A 14299-nucleotide genomic window follows, 5' to 3' on the forward strand; every position below is an offset into this window, starting at 1 on the left:
ATTATAAAACAAAAAACACTAAACAATGATCTTTAAAGTTCCCAGTGTATTTCAAAATAAACTGTTACTTATATTTTTATTTTAATTATTTGAGAGAAAACGGTTTATGGATGACTTATAAAACACATTTCATCATCAAATAAAGTTAAGGCAGGAATTCAAAAGGGACTATGACATGGAGGTTGGAGCTGATACCCAGGCAATGGAGGCATGCTGGTTACTGCCTTACCCTTTCTTCATTGTTGGTGAAGCCTGCTTTCTGTTTCACTAAGAACCACTAGCCCAGAGTTGCCACCACCCACTGTTACCTGATCCCTTCCACATAAGTTATCCACTAAGAAAATGTACCACAAACTTGTCCACAGGTTTGTGAAATGAGTTCTCTTTTTTTCTTGGCTACTCTGTCAAGTTGAAACAACACTGACCAGCACATGTGATAAGCATTTATGACTGAGCCATCTCCATAGTTTCAGGCTTTAAAAAAATGTTTTTGTCCTTACTGCATTTGGCAATATGAGACCCTTTCAACTTGAACTTGTTCCAGGGCTGGTGGTAAATAGACTGTATATGCTTCAGTGTAGTTCTGGAGCCAGAAGTGAAAGGAATATTCAGGTAAAGGTATAGAAAAAAAGATAACACATTTTCAAGGATAGGAAAGGGCAAGTCATGAAGGCTTAAACCTGGGGATATGCAAAGAAACTGTTACAAGCCTAAAAGGGGAAGGCTGTTTGAATGTCTCTCAGATATGTTATAAGTCAGAGGGGATAACAGTGAGCAAATACTCAGACCAACTGATGTGTTTATAAAAAGATTAAAAGAGGAGGAATATGTTCTATGGGTTTGTGGTGAGGTATGGGGGAAAGGGGCATCTCAGCAGGCCCATGCAAAGCATCCCTTCCCAGTGAGGGACCAGCACATGATGGTATAATATAGTAGACACAGAGAAAGGCAAAGAGAGAGTGAATAGCAAAGTAGTGGAATAGAGACTGGCCATGAGCATGAGTGGAAAGGGAGGGGTAGGAATGGGGAATGAAGGGGAAGGGAAGCAGGGAAAGAGCAAGGGAGGAGCAAGAGACCAAGAGAGGAAAAGAGAGTGAGGAGGGGTCAAGCAGCTCCTTTTATATTGTGTCAGGCCTACCTGACTGTTGCCAGGTAACTGTTGGGTGGAGTTGAAACAGAATGCTAACACCATCTGTGCCCATGATAAGCAGCCAGACAACCACACAATCAAGTCCCTGCCTGGGGTTCCTATGTCAGCATCCCAGAAATAAGACCTTAGATAAGGCTTTTCCTTTTGTGTCACCTGTTTCATGTTTGAGAATGTAAATTTTGTGCTGTTTTTATCATTAAAAATTAGGTAATGACATTCAGAAAACACAGATTAGTAAATCAGGTCATGAAATGTTCTGATGATCATTTCCCTGCTGCCTTAGCTTCTTTGCCACCTAGAACTGGATGACTGGACGATGCCTTGTGGAAAAGAGGATAAATCTTAGCTCACCAACGAAAATAACATTATCATCTTATGACTAGAGGATAATCTTTGGGCATTGCTAAGTGTATATTGGTACTTCCTGTGTTTGCACTTGAGGTTTTATGTATACTCAATGTGTTTTTCTGTTAAGTAAAATTACAGTATATATTTATAATGTGATTTATAAAAGTAAATAAAAATAAATTTTGAAAACATTAATATTCTTAGTAAGCATACAGCAAAATTCTTATTTTCTTAAGTAATATGTATGTTTATCTTTGGACTTCAAAATATAGGTATTTTCCTAACATTACACACACACACACACACTCGCACATGCACCATAATGAAAAAAATTAGTTTATTCATATGTAACTTTAAAAAGTTGGAAATTACCAGAGCCATACATATATGAATATAAAATTTTCATACATGCTTTCCACCAATCACTGCTATTATATTTAAGATTGATGTCACTTTAAAATAGTATTTTGCATTTAGCTACGTATATATCACAAGGCTCCTAAACAGCATTCTTTTATGAGATTTTGCCTTCCTTTTACATAAAAGTACATAAGAATATAATATACTCAGACTTTTTACTTCCCATTTCAGAGCACTTGCTTTTAGAGTCCTGAGCTACCACACTGAGACAGAATTTGGGTTATCAGTAGCCTATATCCAGACATATTATGTAAGTTTGGCAAGTGTGACACTCTTGTTTGTTTGTTTATTTGTTTTTAAATTCATTTACTTTTTTTTTTATTTTTATCAATTTTGGAAAATCACAATACCACAAGAGGCACAGCTAAAAAAAGAAAAAAATGAATAAAACTACACCAAAAAGAAAAACAATAATAATAGCAGCAAAAGAAACCAGCAAACCTCTATCAAAAGTTAACACACATACAAACAAACACACACACACACACATCAAAACTGTGTAGTCCATGTTGTAATATATTGTTCAACTACTTGTGAACATGAGATCTTTACTTTGAGTGGTTGGTATGCCCTGGGTCATTATATTAGAACATTGATTTTTTTCCTTCTCCTAACAGGTTTAAGTGGCAGATGTTAACCTTTACTCTAATGGCTAAGTTTTGATTCATTTGTTCATTCATTCTTTGATTCATTAATTTCCCATGAATGAAAATATATAGATCCAGAGCTAGACATTATGTAAAGAGTAATAATAGACCTCAGCCCTATGTGAAATGTCTCCATTAAATCTCTTCCCTAGAAGCTCAGGGATCCCCTTGGAAGAGGAGATTTATTGAGTATAAGGTCGATGGAGAATGGAGGACACTGAGAATCCAAGAAACTCTAAATAAAAATGAAAAATCACCTATGAACTCACACAGACTGTGGCATCACAAGCCACATTCACAATCCTGAATAGGTCTGTACCAGGTTCTCTGCATACATATTATAACTTCTAGCACAGTTCTTATGGGATTTCTAAGTGTGAAATGAGTAGATCTCTGATTCTTGGGACTTTTCTTGTTCAAGTTGTAATCTCTTTGATTTTGTCAAATTCTATTTGACAGATTATTTTTTATCTTATGATTTATTTTATTATATTAATCAAAGCATGCAATCATTTTAATCATTTTACTTCCTTTTTGCAACTGCTAGCAGATTTTACCCACCTCCCTACCATCCCAAGTTTATGTTCTTTCTAACCCTTTCAAAATTATAAAATCAGTACCCAAACCAAACAAATAGCACAGATATATGTTAAAAAAACATTAAATAAGCCCGCAAATACATATTCAAAATGAAGTTTGTTTTGTGTTGTATAAGAGTGGTTCTGATGCTAACTAAGGTCCTGTTCCCCAATTAGTTCTTGATCTATCAGTAAGAAAGCCATAGGCCAATTACTGGGTGGAAGGAACAGGCAGGACTTTCTGGTTCTAGCAGGTGAGATACAGAAGTAGAAGAGAGGGAGAGAGTTCATCATTCTTCAGGGAGAGAAGCCCATCAGCCATCTGATATCTCAGTAGGAGCAGTTCCAGTCTGCTTTTACAGGTGGAGAGTTGGGGATGTTGAGCTGGGATTAAAGGAAACTGAACAACTAAAGTGGAGGGCAGGTGAAGAGGTGGAGCTAAGAGTATTGTTAAGGGCATACTTTTCCAGGTGGGAGATAATTAGCACCCAGCAATTGTGCCAAAAATGCAAGTAGACGTTGAGAAATGTGTGTCTTTGTTTTTTATCCATGGATTCAAGGGAAGCTGGGTAGGAGCTGGTAGCACGGCTAGTTCCCAACAATAAGGTGGGGTAGCAAAAGCTACATGCAACAGTGTTGGTTAACTATTCTTGGGAATAGTACCTGAACTTGAGTATGGCTGATATACCCCATGCCAGTACATTATAATCTTTTTTATTTCTTTTCTTTTTTTTTTCCTTCCTGTAGCCATCAATTTCTAATAGCTTCTTTGTTAGAGCTAGGACTTTATATATGCATCTCCTTCCAAATCCTGGGGCTTTGTTGGGTTTGCACTATGTAAGAACTATTCCAGCTGTTGTCGTTTCTGTGAATGCATATGTCCATTAGTCCTGTTGTGCTTGGAAGACACTGATTTTTTGGAACTATATATCGCTTTTAGCTCTTAAAATCTTTCACTTCCTCTTACATACAATATTCCTGAGGTGTAAGGGAGTTTGATAGCGGCATCTCTCTTAGGACTGTGTGCTCTATCCCCTCTATCCATTTGCCCAGTTGTAGGTCTCTGGGTCAATTACCATCCATTGAAACAAGTTAACACTGAAGGTTTTTTTTTTTTCAACGCCATAATGTAACTCATTGCTATAGAAATTTCCTTCATATATCCATATATGAAAAAATTTAATTGCAGTCACCAAATTATCGTGGATATTCTCAAGTTTCAACTTGATTATGTTCTATAGTTTAGGGCTTATATCTAGGCATGGTGGTACACATATCTTTAAGCACAGGATTCAGTATACAGAACAATGGGGATCTCTAAGTTTAAGATCAATCTATAGAGAAAGTTCCAGGACAGCCAAACTTAGGCAGTAGAGGAGCTGGAAAACAGAAAGCTAGTGATAATATAATAGAAAAAGGGGAGAGGAGTCATGTTCCAGCTTCAGCAAGCAGTGGAACTTGGTAGCTTCAGCCAGGTGGCTCTGATTTTACAGTCAAGAATAGAAGTGTCTACTGGAATAATTGATGCAGGTTATCTCTATCTAATAAATTAGTGATAATTAAGAAAAGATTTTCATCACTGATGTGAAATAGTCTGCGGAGTGTTTTCTTAGAGCATAGAGAAACTGTGTTCTAATATAGTCCCAGTTGTTCCTCATGCTGCAGGTCAACTTAATAATAAGAATTACCCAGGTGATACTCTTTGGAACGCATAAAGAACTCATGGAGAACAGATGAGGCATGACATTGAAATAGGTCATGAAAGGCCATTGATACAGGGACAGCCTCATTTACAGTTGCCAGCCTAAGACTGAAGCAGTCATGCAAAGAAATTGAGGCATGGAACAATGAAGAAAGCCTATAAGAGGCTGTTGGTCAAGGCTAGTTGCAATGTAAGACTATAGGAATTTGTTGATGCCAGTCCCATAGAATAATCACCAAGAAAAGTAGCAACAGTTGAATTAAGTCCAGCAGAGCCTAGAGTGATATAGAGGGCAGAATTGGATAAGTGACCAAATCCCTTTTGAAGAGCCCAGAAGATCATGTGGATCCCAGACCTTGGAACTCAAAACTGTGTAGCTGAATTTGTCTTAGATTCGCAAGATTTTAGATATATTAGAGTATTGTTATACCTGCCTAGGAAAGTTGCAAATAGGGAGTGGAAGCATCCCAAGAGAACTGCTGCGGTATGCCAGATTTACCAAGAACAGTTAACAAGGATGAAAGTCATTGGTTATCTGGAGCGGACATTAATATCGGGCTTGGAGACTTGGAGTTTAGAATTTGACCAGCTCGTTTTTGGTCTTGCTTTAGTTCAGTAATTCCTCCCTATGACACTTTGGTATGAGTACATATCCTGTGCCATGATATGCTGGAAGTATGTGAACTGCTTTTTTATTTCAATTCTATAGGGAATTACAGTTAATAGATTGCATGAATCCCAGAAGAGTCTTTGAATTTTGGACTTTTAAGCATTTACAAGACTATACTAAACTACAGGAATTTTGAAATTGGACTGAATGTATGTTGCTTTTTGCTATGGCTGTGTATGACACTATAGACTCATTTGCTTGAATATCCTATGGCAGCCAGTAAATGGAATGTAGTGGTTTGAATATGCAGTGGTTTGAGTACATAGGGAATGGTAGTATTAGGAGATGTGGCCTTGTTGGATTATGTTTGTCACTGTGGGTGAGGGTTTTGGAGGTCTCCTCCTATGCCCAGGTTCTACACATTACAGAAGAGAGATTTCTTCTGGTTGTCTGAAGATGCCAGTCTCCTCCTGGCTCTATTATCATATTATCAACTTCAGATAAAGATGTAGAACTCTCAGCTCCTTCAGCACCATGTCTGCCAGACACTGTCATGCTTCTTCCCATGATGATAATGTACCAAACCTTTGAAATACTAAGCCAGCCCCAAATAAATGCTGTCCTTTGTAAAAGGTGCCTTGGTCATTGTGTCTATTCACAGATATGTAAATCCTAAGGGAGGCACACACAAAATTATCTAAAGTGAAATTAATGAATTGCTCTAAAAAAAACCATCCGTTTGAATGATATGCAAATGTTGAAAGTGCTTATCCAATGGTACTTTCTTTTTTTAAAACTTCATTCATTATCCTGTATCCTTTAAGCCTAAAGATAAAAATAATATGGGAAAATATAAGAATCACTTTTACTAAAATGGTTTGTGATTTTCAGAAATATGACCATATAGCATCAGAAACAGATTAGGATGGACTTCATTTTTCTGACCTGAAAATATTTACTATCAATTACCTTAAAAAGTCTACATACTTATAAGATTTGTTATAATTAAAATAAATGTATTTAGTTTATATTCTTTAGTTTTCAATTATTGACACTTTAACTTTATTTTTGTGTTTTAGTTTTTAACATTTGTTTGTCAAGAGTAATATACACTATGCATAAGGCCTAAGTTAATATAAATATAATTTTGATTCATATTATCAACTACACCAGTGATGTAAAATATTTTGTGAAAAATGTTTCAAAATTATACATCTAAATTTACTAAAACTTATAATTGCTGGATGGACTGATTGATTGATATGATTATTGGAGATAGATTTTACCCCTGAAACGATTTTGGCTTTATATTCTCACAAGACTTTATCAGTGTTGAACTCATAGGCAATTTTCAGTTCAGCCTTGCAAAAGTTGTGATTGAAGGAACCTAACTCTATATTTTATAGACTTTGCTCTTTACTTTTTCTTCAATTCCTTTATGATAATTAAACTGTTTTCAAGTCTTATATTTTGAATTTTATGTATCTATTTCTCTACTTATGATATAAAATTATAGTTTCAACATTAATACATTCTTCTTTAATGCTTTCATAATAATTTGAAAACATTTTAAGATAAAATTTTGCCGCAAGTATGTTATTTGAAAACTAACTGATACTATAATAATCTATTGAAATCCCCCTATATCAATATAATTTCTATAATCCTCACATTTTCAATGACACATGAATTAGAAAGTCAAGACAGTTTCAGAGTAATGAGGAATAAAACTTACATTCTTATGAATTATTACTTTATTATTTAAAAAGCTATGCAACAAGCATAGCTACAACTAGCATGTTATATTTGGCCTGTTCAGTGAAATGACTTATCACTTAAATTTTAAGGATAGATAAGAAAATCTATAAATCTTGATTAAGACTACAGCTCATACAGCTCATTTAATTAAAATATTAGATTAAAATAACTTTTCACATATGTTAAAGAGGTACCTTATTAATGAAGTGGAATTAAGACAATATGACTGAAACTGGGATTAGATATAATTGTGATTCCTCCTTCTCTTGTTACTTAAAGAATGTAGCACAGATTTAAGAGGCTACATGTTTAACATAGTATAGATCTAATAATGTTTATTTCAAACAGTTTTAAGTATGATGGAAAGCTGTCTATCCATAAAGAAATATTATAATATTGCCTATGATGAGAACACATAATATCATTATAAGATGACAAAGTATAAGGTTTTTTCTGTCTATCAAAGCTACATAAATAAGGAAATTTGAAGATAATTATTTGTGTAGGTCTATCCCTAAATAAGAATCCAGTTAAAAACATCAGAAAACTAATGAAATATGATACTTTAAGACTCACCAACAATAATAAACATCTTGGAAGGAGGTCAAAGAAATGTATGAAAAATACAATAGACTTACAGCAAGGGTATGGTTTTATCTTATTTGATTTTATGTGTGTATTTTGCCTTCATGTAAATTTGTATACTATTTTTATGCCTGGTTTGCATAGGACAAAAGAGGGTATCAGATCCCTTGAATCTAGATTTATAGAGGGTGGTAAGCTGCTATGTGTTTGCTGAGATATGAATCTTGGTCTCTTGGAACCCCAGCCAGTGATCACAACTGCTAAGTCTTCTATCTATCCCCATGGCTAAAGTATATTTTCTTGAGATCTTGAAATGATGCACATATTTATTTGTTATCTCATCATTTGGTTATGCTTCCACAACATATACACCATTGTTTATATCTCCTTGCATATGTTTATGGAATAATATCTAAAGTAAGAATTGATTCAATACTATAGACTGAATAGTGTATTGGACTGATTCATTGGACTGAACATGAGAATACATGCATATAAATTGTGTAGTTTTCATAATGTCATTTTCTTTTCAAATACCCTGAAGTTTTTGCTCAGTGGGATAGTGTTGATAATTGGTAGGAGATGAAGGCTTGACTGATTGCTCATGTTGTGCACATAAAGACATATTATATTATTGCTTATGATGAGAACACATAATATCATTATAAGATGACAAAGGATAAGGTTATTCTGTCCATCAAAGCTACATAAATAAGGAAATGTTGAAGATAATCATTTGAGTAGGTAGTAGCTTTCTTGCAAATTAAAGATGTGTATTAATGTTTTGATTCTAGTTTATAATGCTAAAATTTACTTTAAAAAGAAAAGCACCAAAAAGGAGAATTTACTAGAGATTTTCTCTATTTTCAATATTCTTTAGATTAAAAGCATTATTTAATTAAATCATCTGGCATTCTTTTTTTAAACCAAATGTGATTTCATTAGTCTCATAATTTTTAAATTTTTTCATAATGAGAAAATTTTGAGTCTACAAATACTGACAGTAGGACCAGCGACATTGCTCAGAAGGCAAAGAGTCCTGCCATTAAGTCTAATAGCCTGACTTCTATCCCTGAAACCCAAATAGTAGAAAGAGCGAAATAATTCTTTGAAAATATCCCTTGTCTTCAAATATACACCAATGCATAAATGTATATGTGCACACATGTACATATATACATGTGACAAGTGAATAAAGAAAAATCAAAATACACTGTGTAGAAATTGTAAAGAATGTCCCTAATCACTTATTTTGTAATGTAAAGAAATTATCTAGTGTAAGAAAGTAAATAATTTATTTTATTTCCCTCGTATACGAGAAGAGTTTTGAAGTGACTTGTTACTGTAGCTTTGACAAATTACAATCTTTAGTATCTGAAAATTATTTTACAGGAAATCCTTTGTATTTTTAATTTCAATTTCTCTCTTGAAATGACCTGATTTATTTATTTTTATATAGCTTTACAGAACAACATAATTGTTTAGTCTCAGAAACTCAGAATGGATAAAAGATCTAGTGTCTAGTAGAAGTATTGTCATGCCTTTTCACATGGAAAACCTTGACATTTCTGTCTACCATGAACAATCAAAATAGTCCTTCTGCTATACTTTACCATTTACATAGACAGATAATTAAAAATCTAGGACAAAGTTCACCTGTCTTGGTTCACTATGTAATTAGGTATGTATTTTAAATAAATGAATAAAGAGGCCCCATTCTAAATGTCTTACAGTAATTATACGCAGTGAATTTTATTAGGCAAGCATATGCTTCAAGCTTTACCTAATACCAATACACTCATAATTTTTTTTGCAATTCACTATAAAACCAATTACAAGGAATACAGGTTATTTCCTATATGGATTTAATCAATTGCTGTACTACTTTATGTTCAATAACTTAAATAACAAGAATTATTTGTTGATTTTCATATATCCATTACTTTTAGCTTTAATTAATATATATGATCAAAAAGTGATTAATTCACAATTTCAAGGACAATAACTAAACAACAAACTGGTATGAATGGATCTATTTGCATAATCAGAAAGACATCAGGAGTCTAGCTCTGAAGAGAAGGAATAACAAGCGAACAAAGGGCTGGTATCTGCTGATTATTAAAGTTGTACTATCTGAAAGCAGGAGTTAAGAGTAGAGGCTCAAAATGAACTACTGTTGCTGTGGTCTACAACAAATAAATCATAACCAAATGTTTGTCCAATCCTTTATGTTCCAACTCATAATCAGAATGAAATACGATTCATATTAAATGTGCTTTAGTACTAATTTACAATATTTGTTCTCATATTTCATTCTAAAAGGAGGAAAGGCAAATATATTCATATTAAGATTCTAAATATTACCTTAAAACAGTATAACCTGTTACAATTAATAAAAAAGTAATCTCTGGGTGATGGTGGTACATGCTTTAAAACCAGGACTCAGGAAGCAGAGGCAGGCAGATCGCTAAGATTGAAGCCAGCCTTATGTGCACAGCAAGTCCAGGACAGAGGTATGTCTGGAAAAAAACAAACTAAAGCAAAACAAAACAATACAACAAAATAAAATAAAACAAAAACTCAACAACAAGAAACAAAAGCAAAAAGTAAACAGTTAAAACAGCATTCCTTAAATAAAAAATATAGCTAATAATACCTAGTCAGTAGCATTTTAATTGTCTTTTCAAAGTATATGGTTTTTAAATGTACATAATTTTTATTACACATGATAATAAGAATAAACATGGAAAATGTATGCTAAAATTTATGAAACATCCATGAAAAAACATGACACATTGTTCTATAATAAACATATTTTATATTTAAATATCATCATTTTCATTATACTGTGTGTTTCATTCAACCTTTATTTTTATTAAGCCAATATTGTTAAGTAAGAAAAACTCAAATTTTAACAGTAAATATATTCTAAACTTTAAATACAGGAAGTAGGTAGTAACTTATAATAAGATAACCCACATACAAGTAGTTACATATAAATTTTTAATTTTATTTCTAAACATAAACGCATGTCAGTCTCTAGTTTCAAAATTATTTAATTGTTTACTAATTACAGTTATTGCCTCTGTAACTGGTTAATGAGGACTTACATGTTTCAGTAGCTGTGACAGTCAAGTTGTACCAAGCACTGACCTCTCTGTCAAGCATGTTAGTGGTGATTATTGTTCCATTGTCATTGATATCAAACATTTTGCTTCCAGTGAGATAATATCTGCACCAAAAGAAAAGAGATTATAACCAAATTGTAATATTTTATAGCAATGTTGTAGGGTATACTCGCATTCAAAACTGCAAGAGAAAATTTTAACTACATTCTTCACATAGAGAAGGTAATCCTGAATAATTCAAATAAACTACTTTACATATTTAACATTATACCCAGAATAAATGTTTAAAAACAGGCATGAAATAGCAAGTAATGAAAAAAGAGCCCCCCGAATTTAAAAGAGAGCAGTAAGGTCATATGGGAGGAAAATTTGAAAGCTACATAGAAAGGGACAAATGCTGTAGTTATACTATATTATCTAAAATTAATATAAATAGTTTTTGAAAACATAAAATTAAAAAGTTTTTGGAGAGAGGTATTATAAATACAAATTGATGGCTCTCCTACCTATATCATGAGAGGTCTTTAATGGTTAATGACTTGGTCAAAAGAATTGCAAGAGGCATGTCTCATATAAACCAAAGTACAACTAGGTCAGGAATGAAATATGTGACTGTCAACCTGTTACTGTTTCTGTTTTAAGTGTAAGCTCTTTGATCAGTCATCTTCTCCTATTAGTTTCTATTCTATACCATGAGCATTGTTTCAATGAATAAGCTCTATCTCATATAAAAATATATACCTATCTATAAATGTTTAATAAAATAAATTTCATTACATTACATTCTTTTGAAACATAATCAGAACAACCACGCATGGTAAACACTACCCTGGGGACCTTGAGAGAGGCTCCAGGAAAGAAGGGTTGATGGCCTTTTATGTCAGATACCTTTTGTCCCCTGCATTATTCTTGAACATGATTCTGTGGTTTCAGTGTCAAACATTTAAATTTAATTTGTAAGACATATTTATTCCTGTTGGATGTCAAATAATAGCTATAGAACCCAATGTAGTGAAAATAGATGCTTAGTGCTTTCTTCAGTGTACCATGAATCTGGATATGTCGTCCTTCAGCCTTGCTTTTGTGCTTTCCCTGATATAATCTATAGTGTGTGTCAGGCAATTGTATGTAAATTGGTCTGCCTGAGAACACTATGGTAAAAGGATGCTCTGCTACTATTTCATATGTGCTTACTGACTTTAATCTACAATTTTTCTTAGTTTTGTTGTGTCTTTTATTATATTTGTATTTGAAAGTACACTGAAACGGAAGTAATGTTATCCAAAGCATTGGATGGAATCTGCCCTATTCTCACAGTTCCTCAGATCCTTGGTCTTGCAGGTCAGTAAAAGGTGAAACATACTAACTCTTAACTCTTTTGGGAGATAAACTTCAAATATTAGAAACCATTTAAATCTATCTGTTCATTTGGGTTAAACATACTGATGATGAATTTCATTTACTTTTCTTGGAAATTAGCTGGGTTACAAGTTCTTTCATGAAATAGACTGAAATAATGGCCTCAAATTTAAAACAAAATAATTGGGGGTTGGGGATTTAGCTCAGTGGTAGAGCGCAAGGCCCTGGGTTCGGCCCTCAGCTCTGGAAAAATAAAATCCTTGGAGACACCCAATGTGTTTTATCTACTTGAGAATGACAAATAATAACAATTAAAGAGGCATAATACCTGGGGTTTAGCTGGTTTCTTGCTACCAACACTTTCTTGAGGACTTTACACAAATGTATTTTAGATTTACGATAATTATGTGGTAGGGGTGAGAATATTTTATACTTGAGTTGACAACTTTCTAAAAATGTTATCCTAATTTGAGGTTTAATGTTCAAAAAAATTTAAAATATGAATGAGGATGATACTTTAGACTAGAGTTCAATTTTAGATTAATTCAATGTTAAGTATTTTGACACATTTTACATAAATATCTACAAGTAGGTGCATTTTTTGATTAAACAAATTTGATGTAGAATTAAATGGTACTTTAATTGTTTCTATTTCGTATTTCAAATCTAATCCTTTTCCTGTAAAACACTATTCCAAAGAAATCCCATTAGAATTTTGAGATAAATGGTTTTGTTCATAGCTAAATAAACATTTGTTAAATGTAGGTAGAATAGTCAAGACCAAATAAATTGATCCAGATTGCACACAAAAAAATTAGACTACAAAAAACACAAAACAACACAGAATTGGGGATTTTATAGGTTTAATAAATTGGTTGTTGGAGGTTCTTTTCCAAGATTCATAACTTCACAAGCACTGAGTAATTGCCTAGCTTTCTAGGGTAAGACATAATTTTCTTCTTGTTGAATGGATCTTAGGTTCAATTAGAGAGCTGTTGGTTACTACCAAAATATAGGCCCTGAGTGCTTACTGACCCCCCTATGGGTATCCTGACAAGCTCATTGTTGCGGTAACTACAGATATGTATAGTTTTGACCTCTCAACAATGAAACTTCTCTTTGCAGCATGTATTCAATCACAACCAATTGAATCCCAGAGTTGTGGAACCAAGTCCCAGTCAGTGCATTGGGAATACTGTCCCACACCTGTTGCTCATGGCATATTTCTCAAGATAGGGCTGAAAGATTGAAGGGGTAAGAGGATCAGATGTTTGTGATATTTTGTTTTCTAGTAATGTCAGAAGCTACAACCAAGAAATGTCATCAACTTGACTGCTTAAACATGAGATGAAAAAGTAAAACACCTATAGGCATGACAATGTGGATGAGAAAAAGGGGAGGTTTCAACCATACAAAAAGTATTACAGGTTTCTAAAAAAAAATAAATAAATACTGAGATTGGGAAACTAGTCTTCCCCAGGTAGGATCATACCAATTGGTTATGAAATAATATTCAACCGTGAAAATAACGTTTATACAATTTTGGTAAGAATAACACCATAAAAATTTTTAATAGTATCACATTAATTGTACATGATCCTGACCCTGTTTTGGTAACAGTGATTGTATACATAATTGATCACTTGATTAGTGCAGTGTCTGATAGTTTCTCCACTAGAGGAGTCTTTCCATGCCTTTATTATTATTATTATTTAAAAAGATCTGTTGATAACGTCTTGATGTTTCATCAAATTTCTCCTCCAACATTCACCTGCCAGTTTTCTCAACAACAACAATTAAATAGAAACAGGATTTGCCACCTAGTGGACTTAATGATTATTTCTATCCTTTATCCTTTTCATTATCAAAATCACTGTATTTCTATAAATAATGACATGTCTCTTTAATCATATTGGTTCTAATTCATAAAGAAGTTTCCCCAGTTAATATATATATGTATATATATATATATATAATATAATAAGTCAATTTATGGAAATATAATCTCATCTAA

At 33.2% G+C, this 14299-nt stretch overlaps 1 protein-coding gene across 8 annotated transcripts in view; it reads right to left on the minus strand.

Annotated features, from left to right (window-relative positions):
• The window catches only part of Cdh19 (cadherin 19), a 79670-nt gene that overhangs the window by 19657 nt on the left and 45714 nt on the right, over window positions 1–14299 (minus strand). For all 8 annotated transcript variants that reach the window (XM_029478031.2, XM_029477997.2, XM_029477979.2 and 5 more), the window contains one exon: window positions 10909–11030. In XM_029478031.2, coding sequence (XP_029333891.1) covers window positions 10909–11030 — 122 coding nt within the window. The remainder of the gene's footprint in view (window positions 1–10908; window positions 11031–14299) is intronic.

This window comes from Mus caroli, unplaced genomic scaffold, assembly GCF_978045245.1.
Source record: "Mus caroli unplaced genomic scaffold, Mus_caroli_1 scaffold_1, whole genome shotgun sequence".
Taxonomy (NCBI): Eukaryota; Metazoa; Chordata; class Mammalia; order Rodentia; family Muridae; genus Mus; species Mus caroli.